General features: G+C 33.9%; 3 protein-coding genes across 3 annotated transcripts; all 3 read right to left on the bottom strand.

Annotated features, from left to right (window-relative positions):
* Positions 1–1,728: 1,728 nt before the first annotated feature.
* LOC127902190 (uncharacterized mitochondrial protein AtMg00810-like) lies at positions 1,729–2,386 on the bottom strand. Its single transcript, XM_052441007.1, has 2 exons — positions 1,997–2,386; positions 1,729–1,896 (listed from the first exon to the last, which is right to left on the bottom strand). The coding sequence occupies exons 1-2, from the start codon at positions 2,384–2,386 to the stop codon at positions 1,729–1,731; spliced, it is 558 nt and encodes a 185-aa protein (XP_052296967.1).
* Positions 2,387–11,415: 9,029 nt separating this feature from the next.
* LOC102613827 (tetrahydroberberine oxidase-like) lies at positions 11,416–14,926 on the bottom strand. Its single transcript, XM_025093167.2, has 2 exons — positions 14,255–14,926; positions 11,416–12,696 (listed from the first exon to the last, which is right to left on the bottom strand). Exons 1-2 carry the CDS (start codon positions 14,889–14,891, stop codon positions 11,723–11,725), a joined length of 1,611 nt encoding a protein of 536 aa, XP_024948935.2. The 5' UTR covers positions 14,892–14,926; the 3' UTR covers positions 11,416–11,722.
* Positions 14,927–17,761: 2,835 nt separating this feature from the next.
* Positions 17,762–19,181, bottom strand: LOC102613529 (UDP-glucose 4-epimerase GEPI48-like). The gene has a single exon (XM_006492531.4). It carries the CDS (start codon positions 18,993–18,995, stop codon positions 17,952–17,954), a length of 1,044 nt encoding a protein of 347 aa, XP_006492594.2. The 5' UTR covers positions 18,996–19,181; the 3' UTR covers positions 17,762–17,951.
* Between the last annotated feature and the right edge of the window lie 3,342 nt (positions 19,182–22,523).

Below are 22,523 nucleotides of genomic sequence, written 5' to 3'. Positions count from 1 at the left end.
TACTTCTACTCAACATTTTCGTTGTTATGCATTATTTGTAGATGACTACTTACATTTTAGTTGGTTATATACCTTAAAAGAAAAATCTGATTTCTTTAGGTGCTTCTTGAAGTTTTAGAAAAAAGTTGAAAATTGATTGGACAAAAAGATCACACTATTTCAAAGCAATGGAGGAGGGGAATTTAATTCTACAGCCTTTATCAAATATCCTAAAAATTGCAGCATCACAAGAGAAATTTCATGTCCATACACTCCGGAGCAAACTGGTGTTGTAGAGAGAAAATATAGGGCACATCAATAAGATAGCCTTAATTATGATGTTTCATGCTTCTTTGACACTCAAATTATAGGCGAATTCTTTTCTTGCTGCTACTTATATCATTAATAGGATGCCTCTTTCAACTTTAAAAAATAAAAGCTTTTTATGAAATTTATTTCAAAAAATTACTAGACTATAGACGATTAAAAGTCTAAGATTGTAGATGTTTTCCTTATCTTTGGGTTTATAGTAAAACAAAATTTGATAGAAAATCATACCTATGTGTTTTCATAAGCTATAGTCTCCACCATAAAGGATATTGTTGTCTACAACCTGATACTAATCGTGAATATACGTCAAGGCATGCTATTTTTTATGAGAATTATTTACCCTTCAAAAAATTCACTCAATCTTTTAATGTGTAGGAATAAAGTACATTAACTACTTTCCCTCTACAAGACGAGTAGCTCTCAAAGAATTCTCCAATTATGAAATTTTAATGATCCACGTGCTATCAAAGCAAATAATTCTAAAGGCATTATAATACAACACCAAATATGCAATTCATGCTTCACGGGGGTGCAAACTTGGACAACAACTCAAATGTTGCTTCTACAATTATTTCAAATTTGCAGCAAGACAATTTGGAAGATAATTTAAATGCTTTTTCTACCACTTGAGCCACTCAACAGAACTAAGAAGCAACTATAAATATTTTGGAGTCTCCACATGTAATGCAAATTTTGACTACCAATGACTTAAATCCTAATAGATTACATCTGACTAAACCAAACAATAAGCCCAGAAATGCGAACAACAACTCTGCTACAATTCACAACCAGATTATCCTAACATTTCCAACCACTTATTTGTGGAAATCAAAATACCAAACACTGTCGCAGAATCATAAAGCCTAAATATTCATCCCATTATTACATGTAATAAATGAAGAAACTTGTTTTCATTTCTTGAATAAAACATTATACACTGAGCGTTATTTATAGATGTAGAAGCTACATTTTTTCAAAGATTAATATGTGAATACGGAAGGAAATGTGTCGATCCATTCGGCGCGGATTGTGTCTTTGACAAGTGCAGATCATCCCTTTGACAAGTGCGGATTCTCCCTTTGAAAACTTCCTTCAATGCCGTTTTATTTGATATTCTCAACACTCCCCCTCAAGCTGGTGCATAGATGTCTGGCATACCCAGCTTGTCTAGGAATTTTGTAAATGTTCTGCTTGAAATGGCCTTCGTTAAAATATCTGCAAGTTGATCTTCTGATCTAATTTTCGACAGTTCTAAGATTTTTTCATCTAATTTCTCCTTGATGAAAAATCTATCTACCTCGACTTGTTTTGTTCGATCGTGTTGAACTGGGTTATGAGCAATATCTCGTGCAGCTTTGTTGTCACAGTATAGTTGTATTGGTTGTTGTGATGAATAGCCCAAATCGTTTAAGATAAAGCTTATCCATAGCCCTTCACATACCCCAAGGGCCATGCCTCGATATTCTGCTTCAACGCTCGAACAGGCAACGACATGTTGTTTCTTGCTTCTCCATGTGACAAGGTTGCCTCCCACAAAGGTAAAGTATCCTGAGGTAGAACGTCTATCATTAGCTGACCCGGTCCAATCTGCATCAGTATAAACTTCTATGTTGTTGTAATCTTCAGTTTTGGAAAATATGATTCATTTTCCTGGATTTGACTTCAGGTACCTCAGGATCTGCATTACTGCTTTCATGTGTTTTTCTCCAGGATTATGCATAAACTGACTTACAACACTCAATGCATAAGCAAGATCTGGCCTTGTGTGGGAGAAGTACATCAATCTTCCAATCAGCCTTTGATATCTTCCTTTGTCTACTGGAACTTGGTCTGAGGTAATACAAAACTTCAGTCCTTCTCCTATTGGGGTGTCAATAGGCTGAAAAGCTGTCATTCCCATTTCATGCAATAGATCTAAGGCATATTTCCTTTGAGACAGGAAGATTCCTCCCTTAGATCGAGAAACCTCAATTCCAAGAAAGTATTTTAAGGCTCCTAAGTCCTTCATCTCAAACTCTCTCGACAAGTACTTCTGAAGAGCCTCTCTTTCTTCCTCATCGTTGCCTGTAACTACCATATCATCCACATAGACAATAAGGGCAGTGATTTTACCTTGTCATTTTTTAATTAACAAGGTATGATCTGAATTGCTTTGGTTATACCCAAAAAGAACCATAACCTTTGTGAATTTCCCGAACCATACTCTTGGGGATTACTTCAACTCGTACAATGATTTCTTCAATTTACATACTTTCTAATTGAGTCGTTCTGGTCCACTGCATCCTAGTGGCAGATCCATATAAATTTCTTCAAATAGGTCTCTATGCAGGAAAGCATTCTTTACATCGAACTATTGCACTGGCTAATCCAAGTTGACTGTTAATGATAATAAGATACGAATAGTATTAATTTTTGCTACCGGTGCAAATGTATCGGTATAATCTATCCCGTAGGTTTGGTGTAACCCTTAGCTACGAGCCTTGCTTTGTATCGTTCAATAGAGCCATCTGTTTTGTACTTTATAGTGTAGATCCATCGGCAACCCACTGGTTTCTTTCCTAGTGGAAGATCAAATAGTTCCCATGTTTAATTTTTCTAAAGAGATCTCATTTCGTCATTCATAACCGCTTTCCACTTTGGGTCTTTTAAGGCTTCCTGCACACTGTTAGGAATAGATACAGTAGATAATTGATTTACAAATGCCTGATTTGATTCTGATAAGCGATGGTTAGATAAAAAATGACTCATAGGGTATTTGACTCTACTAGAGAGGTCAGGCTCATATGTGGGTTTAGGGATACCTCTATTTTGACGCTGGGGAAGAATTCTTCTGATTAGACTAGGACTTGTGGCAGGAACATCCTCTGCAGATGATTGGTTAGGTATTTCTTCATGTGACTCATTCTCGATTGCAGTTGTGTTTGAATTATTTTGCTTCCCAAATGTGTCTTCACTTATCTCAGCCTGAGAATCACCATAATTTTCTTTTCCAGTATCTTAAAGGTTTACTACCTCAATAGAAGATTGATCTTCTTCAGGTGGAAGATATGTAAGAGTATGAATTTCTTCTTCATTATACTCCCCTTGAAAGACGACATTCATGGTAATGTATATTTTTCTTGATGGTGGATGATAGCATCGGTATCCCTTTTGATGTAAGGCATACCCTACAAACACACAACGTAGTGCTCGAGGAGATAATTTGTGTTGTTGCGGCAAATGAACGAAGGCAACACAGCCAAACACATGTGGGGGTAAATTCGGCACATTTGGTGACATAATTGCATCATTCAGAACCTGGAAAGGAGTCTGGAATCCAAGGGAACTTGAAGGTGTTCGATTGATCAAGTATGCTGCGGATGCCAGTGCTTCTCCCCAATAAGATAGTGGCATGTGGGCTTGGATTAGTGATGCTCGAACAACTTCTAGTAAATGTCTGTTTTTTCGTTCAGCAACGCCATTTTGTTGGGGTGTCCCCACACAAGTGGTTTGATGGACATTTCCTTGTGATTTCGGAAACTGTTGAATTGTTGTGCTCATATACTCACCTCCATTATCAGTATGTAGAACTCGAATTTGTGTCTGAAATTGAGTTGTCACCATCTTCTGAAATCTTTGAAATAAAGAGTTTACTTCGTCTTTCGATTTCATCATAAAATCCATGTCATTCTGCTACAATCATCAATAAATGTAACAAACCAACGAGCACCTCCAATTGTAGAAACTTTAGATGGCCCCCATACATCAGAATGTACTACCATGAAAGGAACTGGATCCTTATTTAAGGACAATGGAAAAGTAGTTTGATAGCTTTTTGAAAGTTCACAAACATCACATTTAAATTTACAAACATCAAATTTCAGAAACAAACTAGGAAATAATTTTTTTAAGTAACCAAATGACACATGCCCTAAACGTCTATGCCATAACCAAATTTCTGATTTCCTTTTTTTTATAGAACTATCTGCGATTAGTGCGGGGCTTAGCTTTCCAGTGTTTGTTGATGTCATCTCCAATTAGTACAAGTTGCCTCGTCTAATACCATAACCAATCGTTTGCTTCGTTTGGATGTCCTTAAATAAACAATGATCAGGCCAAAAAATTATAACACATGATAAGTAAGTGGTTAATTGAGACACAGATAAAAGATTATAATCTAAAGATGGAATAATTAACACAGAGTTTAAATTTAATTCATTTGTGAGTCGTAAAGATCTTTCCCCAATAACTGAGGTTGTAGTTCCATTTGCAGTGGAACCATGTTTTTGTGAAGATGGTTTCAATTGAGAAACTTGTCGAGAATCAAAAGTCATATAATCAGTTGCCCCATAATCAATTATCCATGTACTATTAATAACAGGTGTAAGAGTTTTAAGGGTCTTACCTGGACTGACAGAGGTTGCGATTTGCACTGAAGATTCCTTTCTAAGATATGTAGTGGATGTGGATTCAGCTACTGCAGTTTTTAATCCCTGCTTGCTGTTCTTCTTTCGAGTATCCCACCAGTCAGGATATCCAATGATTTCAAAACATTGTTCTTTCGTATGACCATTTTTCCTACAATGAGTCCAATTGAGTGATGACTTGTCAACAAGCTTCCTTTGAGGCTGCTGCCGTGCTATCATAGCAGACGTTTCTGAGTCGACCTTCTTGTTTAGTTTGCTCTGCCGTACATCTTCTCTTCGGATCAGAGAATAACATTCTTCTAAGTCTGGGATAATATCTTTTCGTAGAATTTCTCCACGGACTTGATCAAATTCTTCATTTAGCCCAGCAAGAAAAATGTGCACTCTCAATCTTTCAACAGACCTTCTATATATTACAACATCTTCTGGATCATTCATGACCACTTTATCTCGGTGATCAAGTTGTCGAAATATTTCGATCAATTCTCCGTAGAATTTAGAGAGTGGTTGTCCATTTTCCTTGATAGAGAACGCCTTCTAGTTTAGAGTGAAAACTTGTAATTCATTGCTTCCATCATAGAAGGCTTTTGATAATGCATCCCAGATTTCATAGGCAGTAGGAATTCGTAAATATCGCTTCATGATCTCCGGAGACATGGATATGAGTAACTATCTTTTTACTTTTCAGTTCTCACTATACCATTTCTCATATTCCTTTGAAGATTCCTCAGATGGCTTTGTGTTGTTACGAATATATGAGAGTTTTTCTCTTTTTGCCAGATGCATCTCCATTATTTGAGACCAAACATCGTATTTTATCTCAGTAAGGATAATTCCAGCATTAAATACTCCATCAGATTGAACAGATTGCATGACCACATGAGCATATTCAATTGGAGTTTTCTCTATTTTTTTCTTTTTTTTTGTTTTTTTTTATTTTTATTTTTTTGGCGTCTAGATTGAAATAAGAAAAAATAACCTTTTTAGATCAAAAAACAACAAGTTGTTTGGCCTCTGCTTGAAGAAACGATATGTCGATTCTGATTGAATAGAAACGACATGTCGTTTTATGACTGCTGCACTTCTGGAGATTAAACGTCACGTCGTTTTGTCTCTAATTTACAAACGACATGTCGGTGGTAATGTAATACAAAACGACACGTCGTTTTAAGACTGCTGCACTCTGGAAATGAAAAATGACATGTCGGTTGGAGTCTTCTTCAACCTCCGGAGCGCGTGAGAGCGCGTGAAAGATGACAGAGGCGTGTGGTTGGCGCGTGTTTGTTGGCCGTGATTTCAGGTGGCGCGTGGGAGCGCGTGGGGCTGTGTTTAAATGCGAAATTTTTATAGTTTTCTTACTGGAAACTGAGAAGTTTGATGGTATTCTTGGTTTTTAAGGAACACTCTCTTGGAAAATTTATGGGATTGTTAATAAATTTGTAAACTCAAGTTTTTTACGTATGGGTGGCTTGTTTTTTGATCGGCATGGATTTCTGTAATGTTAGGAATGATTTTAAGGAAGAAAATGGTGGAAAAAATGGTTGTGGGAAGAATTTGGTTTCCTCTGTTTTTGTTACAAACAGAGCAGCGAAACTTAAAGAAACTTGAGAGTATTCATGGATCTGATACCATGAAGAAACTTGTTTTCATTTCTTGAATAAAACATTATACACTGAGCGTTATTTATAGATGCAAAAGCTACATTTTTTCAAAGATTACATATGTGAATACGGAAGGAAATGTGTCGATCCGTTCGGCGCGGATCGTGTCTTTGACAAGTGCATATCATCCCTTTGACAAGTGCAGATTCTGCCTTTCAAAACTTCCTTCAATGCCGTTTTATTTGACATTCTCAATAATAAACTCAAGCAAAATCCTAAGTTAGCCCTTCAAACCATCCATATTAGCCAAACTGAACCCAAAATGCTCAAAACCACCTTAAAGAATCTAGTTTTGGATTCAAGCTAGAGCTTCAAGCATTGCATAAAATCAAACATGGGTCTTTGTGTCACGGCATAACAATGTCAATGTCATCGATTCGAAGTGGGTATATCATATCAAAATACAAAGAGGATGGAACCATTGATAGCTACAAAGCTCAATTAGTTGCAAATGCATTCACACCGGTTCCCAACGTCAACTTTGATGCAACTTTCAATACTATTATAAAAGCCAAAACTATTCACCTTATCCATGTAATTTCTGTAGTTAGATGTTTGCAACACTTTTCTTCATAGACTATTAAAGGAGACTGTCGACATGGAGCATTCACCTAGGTTTCACGATCCGCGTCATCCATTATATGTTTGCAAACTTCAAAAATTGCTCTATGGCCTGAAACAGGCATCTAGAGCATGGTTCGAGTGTCTTTCTCATGCCTTAGTTTCTCTTGGATTTTCTAGTAGCAAATCTAATAACTTTTTGTTTATATCTAATAACAATCCATTATTATACTTATACTAATTTATTTACATGAAATAATGAGAAGGAAATCTAATCAATCATCAATAATCTCAGCACAAACGTTTGCTCTAAAAGATCTTGGTAATCTATATTACTTCTTCAGCATTGAAGTTCAACAATTCACACATGACATCTTTCTATCCCAAGCGAAGTACACTAAAGACCTTCTTTGCAAGGCACGGATGCAGGATTGTTCTCCTATCAACATGTCAATGGTTGTACGATCAGTATTGTGTTCCGATAATAATGAACTTGTAGATGCAACTGAATTTAGATGTCTTGTTCGAAGTCTTTAGTATCTCACTTACATAAGGCTAGATATCACATTCGCTATCAATCAAGTTTCTCAACATTTACAAGCGCCAGCAAAAGCCAATCTTAAGAGAGTGAAAAGAATCCTTCATTACCTTAAAGATACCTTTGACTTTGGCCTCAGATTTTTGCCTCAAAGCTTTCTTAAGCTCTTTGCCTTTTCGGATTCCGATTAGGCTGGATATCTGATAACAAGACGAAGTATAACAAGATTTTGCATTTATCTTAAAGGCAATCATATCTCTTGGAGCTCAAAGAAACAACACACTAACTCTCACTCAAGCGCGAAGGCCGAATATAGGTACATGGCTTCTGCCACCGCTAAATTAACATGGCTCACATATCTACTTAAAGACATTGGATTATGTATTCCAAAAGTACCCACACTTCTTTGTGACAATATGAGTGCAATCCATATGTTAAGAACCCAATGTTCTACGCTAGAATAAAACATATTGAGCTCAACGTGTATTTTTTTTGTGAAAAGATTGCCAAAGAATCGTTATTTACACAACATGTGCCTCTCATTTTCAATTTGCAAACACTCTTACAAAACCTTTGGGGAAGCATCAATTTCTCGCGCTTCGAACCAAGCTAGGCGTTCATCGCATGTCACTGCCTACCTTGAGGGGGGCTGATAAAGACAAGTCACAACTAGAAACAAATATATTAGTTTGCACTGCTATAGCAAAAAGATTTCCAACATCTTGTGTATGCCACAATTGATGCAAAATAGAGTAGTGGCATAATCATGTTGGATTTGTGACAACGGCTAGTTGATTATTATAATTATTGTAAATATTTTCTTTCCTTTTGCAGAACCCTGAACATGTTTATATACCTTGAATATTCAAGCAATCGTAGCAAGAAAACACTTACTGTATTCACCATTTTCAAGCATCTTAAATATTTTTAAATATTATGTACTAACTTCTCAAAAGGTGGTGTTGGTAAGTTCAATAGATATATATGTAAAATCATTAGTAGAGCATAATTGTTTGGCATTAATTTTTTATTTTGTTAGAGCTCATGAGTGTAGAAGAATTTTAATAAGATATGTTTGGTAAATCTCTCTTTGTGTATCTTTGTCTAATTTAACATTTAAGGTAGCATTATCTTCATGTATTTAGACTGTTTATGGTGATTCTTATTAAACAAAGAAAGCATTAAAATGAAATTGTAATAAACAGTTAGTAACTACATTAAAAATTAAATATACATCTCTAAAATTAGATAAATACTCGTTTAATTTTTATATTTTGACTTAAGTTTCATTTATGGCATGTTTACTAACCATGAATCGGAATGAAAATGTTGGAATGGGATTCATTAACATGTTTACTTACAAATTAAAATTTTAGAATCGGAATGAAATTCGCGCAGACTCCATAATTTTGGGATTCATTACCGGGATTCTGATTCCCAAAGGGGGGATGGGAATCATAATCCCATTCCCGTGACTGACAAACATACCCGGTTCTAAATCATAAAATCCTACTTTGCCCTGAATAATTAACGAAAATATAAAAGAAAAATCAAATTAAAATCACGAAAATGGAATTGGGCAGCATCCAAAATTGATCCGGCAGCACCAAAACCAAAAATGACAATCGGTTTTAGCAACTCGTCACCCCTCCTCTCCGTCGCTCGTCACGCTGCAGCCCACCGTCGTTGCTGTTGTCTTCGTCGCATCGTCATCAGCTGCCCCGCGTCGTCGTCTGCTGCCTTGCGTCGTCAACTGCCTTAGTCACGCAGCTCCGGTTCCGATTTGAGCTCCGTTCGTCACGATCTGCTGCTGCTGATGATGATGATGATTGATGATGTAATTGTGGTGTAATAATGAAGATGATGTAATTGTGATGACGATGATGATGATGAAGATGAAACGGAATTTTGATGTTGGTGAAGAAGAAGAAACGAAATTGATAGGAGGAAGAAGAAGATATTTGTGATGATGATGATGTTGATGAAGGAGATGGAATTAAACATGGAGAAGTAACGAAGAAATTGCAGAAGAGGGAGAAAGAAATAAGGGAGTCCCTATGTTACATTGAATGTACCATACACAACCCACAAGAACTACACAAATTGTGGGACCCACATAATTGTATGGTTCTTGTTGGTTGTGTATGGTACTTGTTGGTTGTGTATAGTACATTCAATGTAACAAGAAAAAGAAAAAAAAGAAAAGGAAAGGCAAAAAAAAATGAAGAGAGATAAAATAATAATAAAAAAATAAAAGAGGAAAAAATTATTATTATTATTATTATTATTATTATAACTATTACTTTTATTAACAATAATTTTATTTTTATTTATTTTTTTATTTTTATTTTTATTATTATTATTATTATTATTATTATTATTATTATTATTATTATTATTATTATTATTATTATTATTATTATTATTATTGCTGTTGTAGTTGTTGTAGGAGTAGTTGTTATTTAATTTCATTATTATCATTAATTATTACTATTATTTATTTATTTATAATGTTATTATTAAATTTATTATTATTATTAATACTAAAGGACAACTATTATTATTATTATTATTTGGGATTATTACACAAATAACCTTATTTTTTTCTTTCCTTTTATAATAATACCCTTATAACAATATTCTTGGCAATGTTAATAAAAAGCAAAAAATTGATAATTTGTCAAATTAGTTTTAAAAGTAACATAAAATTTACCCAAGTTTTTATCTTATTATTTTGCTTTAGGATTAATTTATCAAACTAGTTTTTTATAAATAATTATTAGTAAGATTTGTTGTAAGGATGTTAAACATTGCTTTATAATAATACCCTCATAAATGAAACATTATATACATGTTCATCCTCCCCCCCCCCCCCAAACAAAAAAAAAGAAGAATTATGTCTAGATTTGCATTTTGATGATGAGAACTTACAAATTAATTTAGAATAAAAAATACAATCGTGTCCTGAATCAATCGAATAGAAAATACAATCGTGTCCTTAATCAAGTAAATAGGTTAAGAAATTTGACTTAAACCCGACACGAAAAAAATTGTGGCAATCTAGATCCAACCTATTTAATAATCGTGTCGAATTTGATTATTGTACCCATTTACTCATATCATATTCATGTCAAGTAGTCGGGCGACCTAAAATTTTTTCAGTTCTAAATGTAACATAGCCATGCCAATGTAAGTAAAAGTTGACTTTATAGCCATATCAATATAAATAAAAATTGACTTTATTTGGTAAGTTTGATTTTTAAATAATGTTTTTGATAGGAAAAAAAAAATAGTGAACGTGTTCTTTGGGACAATACCGGTCATTTACAAATCCTTCACTTTTCATTTTATGAACTCAATTAGAACACTTTACTTGAAGCTTACTGTTCTACATGGACAGTACAGGTAATTTATTGTTTGATTTTGGTCCCTTTTCGCCTTTCTTCATTCCTCAAATTATTTTCAGAGTTTAATCTAAAGAACACTTTGCTTTGCTACGTATCAATATATCAAATAGCTCACACGTGATGTCAAGCAAGCTATTGAAGTCACTTACATAAGAGAGCTTTGTAATTATGTCATACCGCTTAAATGGTGGCAACGTCTGATTGGTCAATGGCCATTATAAATAGAGCCGTGAATTTCATTTGTAATTCATCCAAAAAATAAAATAAAATGAGAACGATTCTCATTTCAACACAAAATTATTCTTCCTCTCCCTTTACATTATTTACGTACTTCCTAGTTTACTTAAAGATATAAGTACATTTCTGAATTTATAACACAATCAAGTTTATAAATATATGTTTTACTTTTATTTTTATGACCAATTAACAATGAAAATTATTAAGAGGTGAAACATTTTACTTGACAACAACTTGCAATCATAGAGAAGCTTTATTAAAGTATAAACTTTAAAATTGACTTGCGAAAACAAAGAGAAGAGAAAAAGAATTATTTAATTCGCTGAATATTGACAAAGTAGAAATGGGCTAACGGTACAATGACATGCATCGGGCCCAACAAAGTATGTATGTATTAATAAAATGCGTGCCCAAAGCAGAAATTGTTATTATTATTATTTTTTTTTTATGCTAACCTGGACGGTGCGAGCAAATCTTTATTAATTATAACAAGACAACAAAATCATTAAAGGAATATAAAGCTGAAGCTATTTAGCAACAACATAATCACAGACATGTATCTGACCTGGAGCGTCTTAACAGGGGAAGCTTTGGGCTTATTGCTCACAATTCATCTTTCACCAAGTTGAAAGGCGGGATGCTTTGCTCATTTCTGAAGAAATCTTCAGGATCCACCATAGTTTTCACTTGCACAAGCCTGTAGAAATTGTTCTTGAAATACTTCTTTCCCCAAACGCTTGCTTCCTGAACGCTTGTGTGGCCCAATTTGTTGTTTGTTCCAATGTCAAGATCCCTGTTATTAATATATGCTGCTCGAGGATTTTTTGTAACATAAGGAGTCATATAATTGAACAACTTTCTGACCATATTTAAGTGCCTTTGATACGCTTCATCAGTTGCATCTTGCCATTCTGCATAGTACAAAAGTGTGTATATGTTGCCTGCTCTATGTGGGAATGGAATTTCGGACTCTGAAATCTCACTCATTTTTCCACCGTAAGGAAAAAACACGAGAAGGCCGTAGGTTCGTGGATCCTCCTCATAAAATAAATCATATGCCCCTTCAAGAGCTTCCACAGGAATCGGCACTGTTACAAAGTCTGCTTTTCCTATGAAAAACCTTTTGACAAATCTCTCATTAATCAATACATCTGCATTAATTGACTCTCTAATCTTGAATCCGTCAAGGTAAACGACGGATTCAATGAAGCTCATTTCTCTGCAGTCTTCTTTAGTTAATCCGAGCTCAGGGAAGCTCTGCTGCATCAATGGAAGTAGCCTATCAACCCCACCTAGAAACAACGATGTGAATAAACAGACCATAGTGGAATTCTCTCTGTATAAGAAGGGTGAGATAAACAAATCTTCATGGACCCTGTCTGCAATGTACTGCCATTTGTGAAGTAGTCTTGTTGCATTTTGTTCCAAGGTTCTTGGGACGGCGAATACAGTCACAGTTGGCGGAACAGCAACTAGCTTTATTTTCCATGAAACAATGATTCCAAAACTAGATCCTCCACTCCCACGAATAGCCCAAAATAGATCTTCTCCCATTGATTCCCTAGTCAAAAATCTGCCTGAAAATAATCAAAACAGCAAATATGTAAATGAAGTTTGTGTCCAAACAAACTTAATTGATTTTCAAACAGCTTTCCTTAATTGATCACGTGAGTACAAATCCTGCAAAAGTAATTGAAAAGCTGAAAACTGATTTGAGCTTAACGCATACCTCAAAACTCCTGATAAAACCCCTCTAATTAAATTTACAATTTTAACCTTAATAGAAATTACAATAGGAGACAATGGCATATACAATTCAATTCACGCATAATTTCTTCTTAATTAAGAAATTTTTACAGCCCATATCTTCTTTACTTCATGATGCTATGCAAATAATTGACGAATACTCATTTCTTCTTTTTCCTTTTTTATTTCAATTTCTTACTTAAGAAGGGTTAGGGTGTGGAGCTGCCGGCGGCTGGTGGCTATCGTAAGCTAGTCTATCCTATGTAACTGCTTTTTGATGGGTTCAAAAACAAATGCCCAGTTCAGAAAGATGAAGCCTAGACCAATTTTAGGTCATTTTCAAATTTTAAAAGATTTTCTAAATTAAAAAAAAAAATCTGAAAATTTCTGAAGAAGCACTTAGCAGTGAGAAAATGATGAAACATAATTAACAGAGAGGAGTCGGCCATCTTCCAATTTAGATAATAAAATTTTTTTCTCACTGCGATTGCTATTAAAATTTTCCCAACGAAGTCTATAAATTTAACAAGAACTTCAGGAGAAAAGATCAAAGAGCCATAATCCTCAAAATCAAGCATCGATACTTTCCTTATCACAGAAAAAAAAAAAAAAAAGCATCAACGCTTTTATCTTTCAATTCCAAAGACAAAGTTTATTGGTGATGGTCGGATATGAAAGCATTGATCCCGGAAAGACTAATACAGAGGCGGTATGAGCTGGAAGTGAATCTAACTCGTGCGGCTACGAGAATCTATGATTTTGATGGGTTACGGGGTTTGTTTGAGAAAAACAATTAAGAAAAGTAGAAAAATATATGAAGGGCAGTTTTGGAATTACATCGGTGTTGTTGGATTTATTAACATTTTTAATTTTAAAGATAGGGGTTTTACAAGAAATTTTGACGGGTGTTAAAAGATTATCACAAAAAACTAATAGGAGGCTTGCAAACCACAAATTACGTGTAGTGACTATGTTCAACGAACTGTATTTTGGGCTTTGCCCACCTCCTATTAGTTTTTTTGTTTTTTAATATTTATATGATTTATTGTCTTGATATTTTTGTAATAAAAAAATAATTTGATTGATTAATTTATGTCTATTAATCATTTTGAAATTGTGCTAGAAAAATATTTTGGTAGATTAATTAATGTCTATTAATCATTTTGAAATTGTGCTAGAAAAATATTTTGGTAGATTAATTAATGTCTATTGATCACTTTGAAATTATACTAATTATATAATTTCTCGACATTCTATGATTTGATAAAATGATTACAAATATCGCTTATGTTTTATAAAATAATCAGATTGGTGCTTCTTAAGAGAATTGTATCCTATGACTATAATGACCCACAGAATTTTCTGTATACTCTCTTTAAAATTTCTCACCTTTGGCGTCAATCATGTGAGCATCCACTATGTGATCAGCAGCAATACCGTATTTACGCAACAAGGCACCGTAGCCGCCGCCACTAAAATGTCCACCAACGCCCACTCCAGGGCAAGTTCCTACCGGAACGGCAAGCAGATTTTGACTCTTCTCAGCAATTCTATAATTAAGTTCCCCGAGGCTGGCACCAGATTGAACCCATGCTGTTTTTGCTTCTGCATCAACACTGATTTCACTGAAATTTACCAAATCAACAATGATGAAAGGAACGTCAGATATAGAGGAAAGACCCTCATGATCATGACCACCACTTCGTACTCTAATTTGCAGACCGTTATTTTTGGAGCATTTAATGGCTGCTTGAATTTCGGACACGTGGAATGGGGTGATGATGAATAGAGGTTTCGGGTTTGGGGGGGACGAGAAAATAAGATTCTGTATTGAGGCCTTCAATACTGATGAATATGAAGAGTTATTTTGGGTGTAAATCACTTTAGCAATGGTGTCAGATTGTAGATAGAGACATTTGAGAAAAATTTCATGATTTTCAGCTGCAAAAGCCACCCCCTGAAATTTTATTAAAAGAACAAAAATAAGTGAGACAATCTTTGGGCACAAAAAATTGTGAGGCTTCATTTCTTTTGACGTTACTGACAGCTCCGATGAAAGAAGCAAAGTAAATTTATCCTCTATATATACACAAATGAAGAGTACATTTAAATGTTAAAAAGTCAAAAGCTCGTAAGCATTTGTGGTGCCATTTTCTAGCCACAAAAATTGACGGAAGACTTAGAGCCGCATGCATGCATTTGTCAAAAATGAAGAAATTCGTTGCTGATTTGTTAAGATTTTTTGTTTAGATAATTAAATGTATGCATGATAAAGTTCTCCTACAAATATCAAGTAATTTCCATTAAAGAAAATACCCCAGAATATAGAGAGTTCGGGAAATTTAGTTCATGTAAGTATGAGCTCTTAAAAAGTTGGGATTTTTTTTTCAGTTAAAATCTGCATTAATTTGAGAGATGTGAGAGAATGTTTGTCTTAAAAAAATTATTTAAATACAAGGTATACTCGGTACTTGATAAGTGAGATATTATTACTTAAGTTTATACTATAATAATTATCAGTAAAATAATTATTCTCCCTTACTTTTGTGGGTTAGCTTTATAACTGAATCAAGTTAAATTTCTCGTGTTTTTATCTTTTGTGAATTATTCAGTGCATGTTGATTATGCTTTTGGGTATAAATAGTAGCAGACCACATCAAATGATGCTCTACCCACAATATTAAGAATAAAAAGTTAATGGCGAAGTGTCAATTCACTACCAACCACATAAGATTGGTCACAACCCCAAGATCTAATTAAAAATTTTTGTTTATTTATATATAAGAGAAGGATCAATGTCACGAAGTCATGGATTTGCTCAAGAAGTAACTGACCACCTTAATTTCAATTCTAGAAGAAGTGTGAGACTAAAAAAGTTTATTTGGTTTTGCCACCAACCCTACCTTTAAAAGAGATGCTCCTTCAAACTACATTTTTTTTTTATCTAAACGTTTCTAACGTTCAGATCAATGAATAAATAAGGGTATGCCCGATATTTCAAATAAATATAAAGATGTCTTAAATTCTATTTTTCTCACCATGGACTACATGTTTCTTTTATACGTCACAAACAAGAAACACCCACACAATACTGAGAGCGTTTTACTGATCAGTTCTTTTTTTCTTTTTTTAGTTTTAAATAGAAGTTGACAATTGTTCTTTAAATAAATGTTAGGTACAAAGACAGTTGTTGAAAATACTAACTATACACTAACACTAAAATACAAATGACATAAAATCTATAAAAGGTCAGAAGAGTTCAGATTAGGAGATGATTCTAATCCGTTGAACAAATATGTGAAAAGGTAATTAATTATTTTTTACTCAGAGTTAGCTAATTTTTATTACAAGTTTATAGTGATCTTTTACTTTTTAAATGCTCGATAAATCAACATTGACTTCACATTTTTTTTGTAAATGACACGTCAATAAATTTTAAAAACTTTAGGCTTTGTTTGGCTGCTGTGGTTTTTTAAGCCAAGGTTATTATGAAAAAAATTATAATTCTAAAATAAAAATTGATAATGCCTGTAAGTATAACATTTAAATAATAATCTAGACAAAAATAATAAAGATATTATAAATTTTTTATCATGGATAAAACAAATCCTAATTTCCATACCATATCAGCAAGTGCTTGCTAAATATTTAATATTTTAGCTAAAAAAACTACTAGGCAATAACAAAAAATAAAAATCCAAGACTAACTTCCGATAGAAATAACATAAAAATAAAAATCCATCCCAGACCTCGTATTTTTAAAAGAAAGGATTTTACCATTCAACCAAATATCACCCATAACAATCAATCCGAGACGTTGATTTGCCAATTGTAACCATTTACTTTTGTTTCAATTCTTCTCATGTGCTTGGGTGACTAATTTCTAAAACTTGATTGCATACGTGCGTAACTCCAACAAAATACTGGCTGCATTTATATTTGAATTTGACAAACAGCAAAAAAAAAAAATCAAAAGAAAAATATAATCTCTATCATTCCTTTAAATCAAAATCACTAAAACCTGAATAGACATTTCACTTGACTAGTAATAGTAGTCCATTGTATCTCGCCAGCGCAATTTGGAAGTATATTGGAAAGTCAACTTTTGAATGATGATTATGAAGAATTGGCTGCAACGAACCAGAGGCAGAGGCAAGCAAGAATTGACAGCAAAGAGGTAATTAGATGATACAAATTCTCTCAGTAGTTTTTGTGCCAAGTGATGTAAATTACATTGTGTCATGTGAAAAATATTTATCTTTCTTTCATAATTCGTTCGTTTATATTTTTAGACTTCTACTCATTACAGGGCAACAATGTTAAAAAAGTTTTATCAAGCAGAAGAAAGTATAAATTTGATTTTAGATACGGAAGGTGGTGATGTTATAAAAAAGCAATTTGGGGCTGCTTATGGCAGCAACATTTGATCAAATTACGTGTTCTTTTCTGGATTAATTTCATCAGTTACATGTATTAAATCGGCTTCGATTATTAATTTTGGCCTTCACATCGTTACTTGACTCTCGTTCGTTCACTTAATTTTGGCCTTTTCATATATAGTTAAATCTAAGACTCAAAGAATGTTATTGATAAAGTAGGGAAACGGTAAATTCCGCAGAAGAAGAAAGGAGTTTTATTGCATTATATCTGAAATCTAATAAAAGGTAATCAAGAAATTTGGGTTCATAATCCGCTCATATCCTGGGAAATAGAATATGTTGTCATTATGCAAATAATTTTTTTTTTAAAATTAACAATCAATTTAATTCAAGTAATTATTCTAATATAAATGTTGTATGGCAAGACATACCACCTCAATAATAATAATTTTTTTTTTTTTACGAGAAAGGAAGAAAAGCTTTAAATTAATACTGAAAATTTGAAAACCAATGACACTTTTTCCAAATAACGGATGCCTAATTAAATCTTCTCAGCAGAAGATTGTTCAGGGACCTTTTATTGTTGTATGATACCACAAGGTTTTTTAGCTTAAAAATCTGGATAATTAAGTATGCATGATAAGCACGACACTGTATATAGCGAGAAACTACTGAAGACAATCAATAAGGATGACGAATGACAGCTATTAGTTAGTGGAGTTTGGAGATTCGTAGCCATAAGGGTTCTTGCTGGCCCAATTCCATTGATCCCTGCACATCTCGTCAATGCCATACCTTGCCTTCCAATTCAATTCGCGTTCTGCCTTTTCTGTTGATGCATAAACAATCTCAGCGTCACCAGGTCGCCTCCCAGACTTTACAAGAGGAATTTTCTTTCCAGAGGCTTTTTCGAATGCTACAACCATCTCCAAAACTGATGTCCCTTTTCCTGTTCCCAAGTTGTACACCTCACAACCAACCTTAGGATCATCAAGCTTACGCAACGCAGCAATGTGGCCATCAGCCAAATCAACAACATGAATGTAATCACGGACCACAGTGCCATCCTTTGTTGAGTAATCAGTTCCAAATACTGTCAGGGCAGGACGCCTGCCAACAGCAACTTGAGTGACGAAGGGCATGAGATTGTTTGGAATTCCACGGGGATCCTCACCTTTGCCACTTGGATGTGCACCAACAGGATTGAAGTATCTCAGCAATATGATCTTCCATTCGGAGTCTGAGCGGTGGACATCACGACAAATCTCTTCAATGAAAAGCTTGCTACGTCCATAAGGATTCATTGCCTGTAAGGGGAACTCTTCTGTACATGGAACCACCTTTGGCCAGCCATAAGCAGTGGCTGATGATGAAAAGACCAGATTTTTGCAGCCATGTGCTGCCATAACTTCCAAGAGAGTTATGGTTCCAGTAAGATTGTTGTCAAAGTATGGCAATGGTTTCTGCACACTTTCACCAACAGCTTTCAGTCCAGCAAAATGGATGACAGCATCAAACTTTGTTCCAGCAAACACTACCTCCAGCGCTGCTTTGTCCCGGAGATCCAACTTATGAAAGGTCATGTTGTTGCCTTGATAGCCAGCGAGTTCTTTGACTTTTGCGACGGCGATTTCCGAGGCGTTATCGAGATTGTCAACGACTACGGTTTTGTAACCGCCTAACAGCAATTGAAGTACGGTGTGGCTTCCAATGTAACCGACGCCACCGATCACCAAAATGTTCTTAGCCATGTCTTCCTATAGACTAATCAGAAGATTACAAAAAAGAAAATTGAGCAAAGGATACGAAAAACTGAAGAAACGAGGGTTGCGAAGGAAGTGATGAGACTTGCGCTTGTCCTCGCTCTGAGAAATTTAGAAGAAAAGAAAAGTAAAACTTGTTATTTTGGCAGGTTTGTGGGTCTGAGATGGGATCCACTGTAATGGAATCCACTGAATTTAAAGTAAAAGTTCATGGATCCCGCTCCACATTTGTTCGGCCTTACATGGCAGGTCGTTATTGCTGAGGTGGTCCTTGGTGCATGCGGTCCACAGAAATTTTTCTTTTACCCCCAATATGCACTCTGTTTTGGAAAATCATATTTTATTGGCATTTTATAACGTACGGTCAACACTACGTTATCGCATGCCAGCCGGATCAATTCAGGGGCTGGTCCCACCCAGTCTCATCCTTTGTAAATCACAAGTGTAACCTAGCAACAGTAATATATAAAATAAATTGTATTACAGCGAATTTTTTTTTTCTATTTGTCCCTTATTTTAATACAGTAAGAAATTCTCTTATTGTGAAATTAATCTCCATCTATTCATATTTATATAGAGCAATTTTTCCTTGTTAGATAATAACTAATATACTATATTAAAGTGTATATATTTTTTACTTTTATCTTATCCCTTACTTTAACATAGTAATGATTCATTTATTATAGTATATATATATATATAAAAGAGAAATTGTATTACTTGCAAGAGAAATTACAAGAGAGTTTACAAGAGTGCTTGAGTTACTTGCTCTAAACTTGTTGCTCAAATGCCTAATGTCATACCCTATTTATAGGGAGACTTTCCAAGCTCTAAAGCTCTAAAGAATTCTATCACTTGCCTAGAATTATAGATATTTACATGTGCTAGAAATGTGAGAGAATTCTAAATATGTACAAGCTTGAGTGTGTTAGAGTTGGCTAGAAGTTTCTAGAATCGGGCCAAGCTAGCACTTTTGGCCTTGTCTTGGGGGCTCTAGCCCGAAATTGTGGGCAATTAGGCTAGCAATTGCTAAAACAAAATATGAGCTTTATGCCCTTAATCTTGCATTTCCAAGTAAACACATGCATTTATCAAATTTCAAGATTTGCCTTAATTTGCCATAAATCTGAACTTGTAAGCTTGTTATGGAGCTTTTTCAGAGTTGCTACGGCCTTAATCTAGCTTCTGAATTCTTGCTTCCTTCACTTCAGCTCAAGATGGATTCACTCAAAACTCACTGCACACACATACACTGGAGAGAAGAGAGAAAGAAAAGAGATTGTGCACTACACTCTTACCTCAGCTTGTTCAACAGTAATCTCCCAATGGGCTGAAGTTACTTAAATATTGTGGCTGAGTGTAGGGACTGCCTCATGTGTTAGTAAAAATTTATCCATCCCATTATGAGCTAAAATAACACAATTAAAGGTTATATTTGTCCACAATATTATTGTATAGGGTATGTCAAAATCAGACTCATTAACATAATATTTGATCACTTAATAAATGAGTCTGTCAAAATTGCTCCTTAATATTTGACATTAGTCACGTATTAATTTGGTAAAATATAGAAAATAATTATAATGATTTATGCCAGTCCACAAAATGTGAGAAATAAATTTAACAATCTCCCACTTGGACGGTAGAAGTCATTCTAATGATAGCTTTAAAATAAAATAAAATAAATATTTTTTAAAACAACCGAATTAATTAATATGTGACTATAACAGAAGGTCAAATGTGAGCAATCACCCAAAGCATAAATAAGTCCGAAATGTGCCATAGGTACCAAAATCATATGTGCACCGACAGGATGCTACATACAATAAGATACCTAAAAACACGTGACTATATAGTAGTATATAAGTATAATTATGAAAATAACATGACAATGTGATCAACATACCCATTTCCATAAAGTCCATATGTCTAGCAAAATGAGACGAAAACAAATTGTCTCCTAGACCATTGCTTCTTCATAACCATAATGAGACTCGATCAAAATGTCTCGAGAAGCGAGCTTCCTTTTCATCATAATGAGACTAATACTAAGATGTCTCAAGGAAGTCGTGCTTTTTTATAACCATAATGAGACTGAAACAAAATGTCTCGGACCACAATATCCTCACTGTATACATAATGCCATACTCAACCAAATGTGTACACAATATATGGCATATCAATATCACATAACAATATGCATGCATAATAACAAAATGAGTAATATATAATTTCATTTAAGTTGTCACTCATAATACATTCAGAACTCCCACTAACTTAGCATATATAAGTGGATTCTAATAATCCCATATGAGTCACATGCTCCCTAAACAATTTTGGAGCTAAAGCTTTAGTAAGTGGATCAGCTAACATGAGTTCTATAGGTATGTACTCGATTTTAGACTTTATTAAGTCCAAAAAAACTATTAAGTTATATGATTTAATAATATAATACCATTACACTATTAAACTTTTGATTTAATAGTTTTCACGGCCATTATACTATTAAACCATATGGTTAAATAACTTTCCTGGTTTTAACAAATCAAGAATCTTGGAGTTTGTTAAAGTTAGAAAAACTTGTTAAATTGTGTAGTTTAATAATGTAATGACCATGAAAAATGTTAAACTACAAGGTTTAATAGCGTAATGACATTATAATAAAGTCCAAGTGTAAAACAAAAAATATGTCATCACCGTTATATGAGAGAGAGAGAGAGAGAGAGAGAGAGAGAGAGATTGGTAAAATAAAGAAAGAAAGAGAGAAAGGAGAGAAATAAGAAGAAAAAACATTTTTTTTCCTAGTTTCAGCCACGAGTAAATCAAGAGAATGATTCATGAGATCAAATTGTGTCAATTGAAGTGTTGTTTTGTGTTTAAAGAGAAGATTGAGATAAGTTTCAATTATTGGTGTTTGTTAATTGTTATAGATAAACACAATTAAATATTAGTGTTAGAAGTAGAAATCTAAGATTTTGCAACAAAATATACTAACAATATGTTCTTTCAAAAATCATATTAAAAAAATGTTTTGAAACTTGTTTCAAAACAATTGGACAGGAATTCAATTTATTATGAACTTTCAATTCAAGTTTAAAATCTTGGAAATTTTGTTTCTAGGGAAGAATATGAATTGTGAAATTATTTTACCATACTTAGACTTCTTTAAAAACTATTGAAAATAATTTACATTTTGGACTTAATCAATTCAATGGTTTTTATAATGCCAGAAAGCAGTTTGACAGACTTGATGAAGTCTTAAATGTAAATTATTTCAATAGCTTTTTAAATAGTTTAGGTATGATAAAATAATTTCGCAATTAATGTTCTTCACTGAAAATAGAAATTCTAGGCTTTTTAAAAAATCATAATGAAATAAATTCTTATTCAGTTAGCTTGAAAAAAGTTTCAAAACATTCTTAAGAACGTCTAATTTAACATATACAAAAGCCATAATCAAAATCAATTTGTATTAATAACTAAGATTTTCAAAACAAACTACAATTAGCATATTTC

Source organism: Citrus sinensis, chromosome 5 (genome assembly GCF_022201045.2).
Source record: "Citrus sinensis cultivar Valencia sweet orange chromosome 5, DVS_A1.0, whole genome shotgun sequence".
NCBI classification, from domain to species: domain Eukaryota; kingdom Viridiplantae; phylum Streptophyta; class Magnoliopsida; order Sapindales; family Rutaceae; genus Citrus; species Citrus sinensis.
This window is presented reverse-complemented; position numbering and strand designations above follow the sequence as displayed.

Coding starts and splice junctions, on each gene's coding strand:
- LOC102613529 (XM_006492531.4), bottom strand. CDS start 18,995: ATGGCTAAGAACATTTTGGTGATCGGTGGCGTCGGTTACATTGGAAGC.
- LOC102613827 (XM_025093167.2), bottom strand. CDS start 14,891: ATGAAGCCTCACAATTTTTTGTGCCCAAAGATTGTCTCACTTATTTTT. Junction 12,697..14,254: donor TCACATGATTGACGCCAAAG/GTGAGAAATTTT, acceptor GATTATTTTCAG/GCAGATTTTTGACTAGGGAA.
- LOC127902190 (XM_052441007.1), bottom strand. CDS start 2,386: ATGGTAGTTACAGGCAACGATGAGGAAGAAAGAGAGGCTCTTCAGAAG. Junction 1,897..1,996: donor GAGAAAAACACATGAAAGCA/GTAATGCAGATC, acceptor ATACTGATGCAG/ATTGGACCGGGTCAGCTAAT.